The sequence below is a fragment of the Drosophila bipectinata genome, chromosome 3R (genome assembly GCF_030179905.1).
Source record: "Drosophila bipectinata strain 14024-0381.07 chromosome 3R, DbipHiC1v2, whole genome shotgun sequence".
In the NCBI taxonomy this organism is placed as follows: Eukaryota; Metazoa; Arthropoda; class Insecta; order Diptera; family Drosophilidae; genus Drosophila; species Drosophila bipectinata.
Genome location: NC_091739.1, coordinates 23469153 through 23471699, shown reverse-complemented (window position 1 = coordinate 23471699; position 2547 = coordinate 23469153). Strand labels below are relative to the sequence as shown.

The 2547-nt window shown below is 43.3% G+C and overlaps 2 protein-coding genes across 2 annotated transcripts; one reads left to right on the top strand and one right to left on the bottom strand.

The window, feature by feature from the left end:
* Nucleotides 1-482: 482 nt before the first annotated feature.
* LOC108120310 (methionine aminopeptidase 1) lies at nucleotides 483-2001 on the top strand. The gene is made up of 3 exons (XM_017233920.3): nucleotides 483-795; nucleotides 862-1596; nucleotides 1656-2001. Exons 1-3 carry the CDS (start codon nucleotides 642-644, stop codon nucleotides 1886-1888), a joined length of 1122 nt encoding a protein of 373 aa, XP_017089409.2. The 5' UTR covers nucleotides 483-641; the 3' UTR covers nucleotides 1889-2001.
* Nucleotides 1944-2394, bottom strand: Polr2L (DNA-directed RNA polymerases I, II, and III subunit Rpb10). The gene is made up of 2 exons (XM_017233921.3): nucleotides 2204-2394; nucleotides 1944-2142 (listed from the first exon to the last, which is right to left on the bottom strand). Exons 1-2 carry the CDS (start codon nucleotides 2296-2298, stop codon nucleotides 2034-2036), a joined length of 204 nt encoding a protein of 67 aa, XP_017089410.1. The 5' UTR covers nucleotides 2299-2394; the 3' UTR covers nucleotides 1944-2033.
* Nucleotides 2395-2547: the final 153 nt, after the last annotated feature.

Genomic DNA, 2547 nt, shown 5'->3' with positions numbered 1-2547 from the left:
CAGATAAACATAGCTCTCGCAGCGAGGGCATGCGCCGAGAACGTAGCAGTGTTTGAATCGAATCCAAATTTGGAATAAAATAAAGAAAAGGAACCAGACAGAGTGGTTTGGGGGGCAGTGTCCTTGGCAAGATCAATGATCAGAAATGGTTGGGAAACAGTGACCTATTCATTCATATAATTTTATTCTCAAATTTAATTTTAAATTTCCGATTCTATGGCATATTTGGGGAAATCCATTAGTTCGCATTTTCTATCTTAATCTGAAACCTTCTTAATGTACCCCATAAGGAAATAAAAGGACTTTATACTATCTTATAAAGTCCAAACACATAAGATTAAAAATTTGTTATAGCTTCTAAAGAATAAACGTAGGGAAGCTATCAACTTTTAAGAATTGTAAATTTAAATTTCAAATATCCCGCCAATTTTTAGTGTTTGAAAACGTCTTAGAAAAAACGGTCACTCAAAGAATTTTAGTGATGTGTCGAATATCGATATATTAAATAATCGAAAGATTCCGAAAACTTTACAAATATCCTTGAATCGATGATTCCATCGACGTTTCTCCGCCTCTAGGTGGACACATTTCTCTCTTAATTCCGGTTTTTCTTCCTAAAAAAGGCAAATAAGAAGAAAAGGATGGCTCAAATTTGCGAGACGACCAACTGCGGCAAGGAGGCGACTCTCCAGTGTCCAACCTGCTTGAAGTTGGGCATTAAGACCTCGTTCTTCTGCTCGCAGACGTGCTTCAAAGGCTTCTGGAAAACTCACAAAGTTATTCATGCCTTAGCAGGTATGTACGTTTGAAAGATCAATCTATTTTGGGATATCGTGATTAACGAGGAATTTTTACGTAAAGGTGGCGCCCAGTCAACCGCCTCCGATGGGGCTTACAACCCGTGGCCGCAGTTTCGCTTTAGCGGCAAGTTGCGCCCCTTTCCACAGACTCCCAAACGGGCTGTCCCAGAGGCAATCCAACGCCCAGATTATGCCGATCATCCGAAAGGTAGGTCGCTCTCCGAGGAGGCGCTTCGTGGCACCAGCATTAAAGTTCTGGACGACGAGGAGATCGAGGGCATGCGCTTAGCCGGGCGACTAGGCAGAGAGTGCCTGGATGAGGGTGCCAAAGCCGTGGAGGTGGGAATCACCACCGATGAATTGGATCGTCTCGTTCATGAGGCAGCCATCGAGCGGGAGTGCTATCCATCGCCGCTTAACTACTACAATTTTCCCAAGTCGTGTTGCACTTCGGTAAACGAGGTCATCTGCCATGGTATTCCCGACCAGAGGCCCTTGGTTGATGGTGACATCTGCAACATCGACGTGACGGTGTACCATCGCGGCTTCCATGGTGATCTCAACGAGACTATGTTCGTGGGAAATGTGTCTGAGAAGCACAAGAAGTTGGTGCAGGTCACCCACGAAGCCCTCAGCAAAGCCATTGAGTTTGTGCGTCCAGGTGAGAAGTACCGCGACATCGGTAACGTTATCCAAAAGTATGTCTCTCCCCATGGATTCAGCGTGGTTCGCAGCTACTGCGGCCATGGCATTCACCGTGTCTTCCACACAGCTCCGAATGTGCCTCACTATGCCAGTAAGTTTCATGCCTAATTATATGATACCATGGTGAAATAACGCTCGTTTTCTTTGCAGAAAATTCTGCTGTCGGTGTGATGGCGCCGGGCCACTGCTTCACCATTGAGCCCATGATCTCTGTTGGTAATCATAAAGCCGAGACTTGGCCGGATGATTGGACGGCGGTCACTGCCGATGGCCTGTACTCGGCCCAGTTTGAGCAGACGCTCTTGGTGACTGATAATGGCTGCGAGATCCTGACGCGCCGCCGCGAGAAGAATGGACAGCCTTGGTTTATGGATAAATTGTGAACGATCACTGCCAAATTGGGTTAACATATAGATTCTAGGGCTTAAAACTCAAATATCTTGTTGCATGAAGCTTTAATTTGTAATTTTACAATAAATCTATAGTTTATTCCCGAGTCCCATTTTTATTATCTCCCCTTTTACACGTTTACTTCTCTAGAGGAGCGTAATTCAGTAGTTTCTCGATAAGATCCACGTGACCGAGAAGCATGCGCCGGCAGCAGTAGCGCTTGAGACCCAGGGCATCAAGAGCATCTCTGCGGATAATATTAAAATTAATTTCCGAACTACAGTCCCACATTTCGCGACGTAACCTACCCTTCCGTGTATTCTGCTTGCAAGAGACCCAGATATGACTCCCATTTGTTGCCAATAACTTTTCCGCAGGTAAAGCACCGAATTGGAATAATCATCTTGTCTTAGAATGGTTTACTTTTACAAAATTCTCTAAAATTATGCAGATAATAAAAGAAATCGTGCACAATGTGTTTTTGGCTTGTCTAGAGATGGTAAAGTAGTCGAGAAAGAAGAAGAAAGAAAACAAAAGTTATCGACAAATCTATCGATAATTATGATGCAGCGGGATAAATCGATATAAAAAATTTTAAAGAAATTTTTAAATTTTAAAGATTTAAACTTAAAAAATTCTTGAAAAAAGAAAA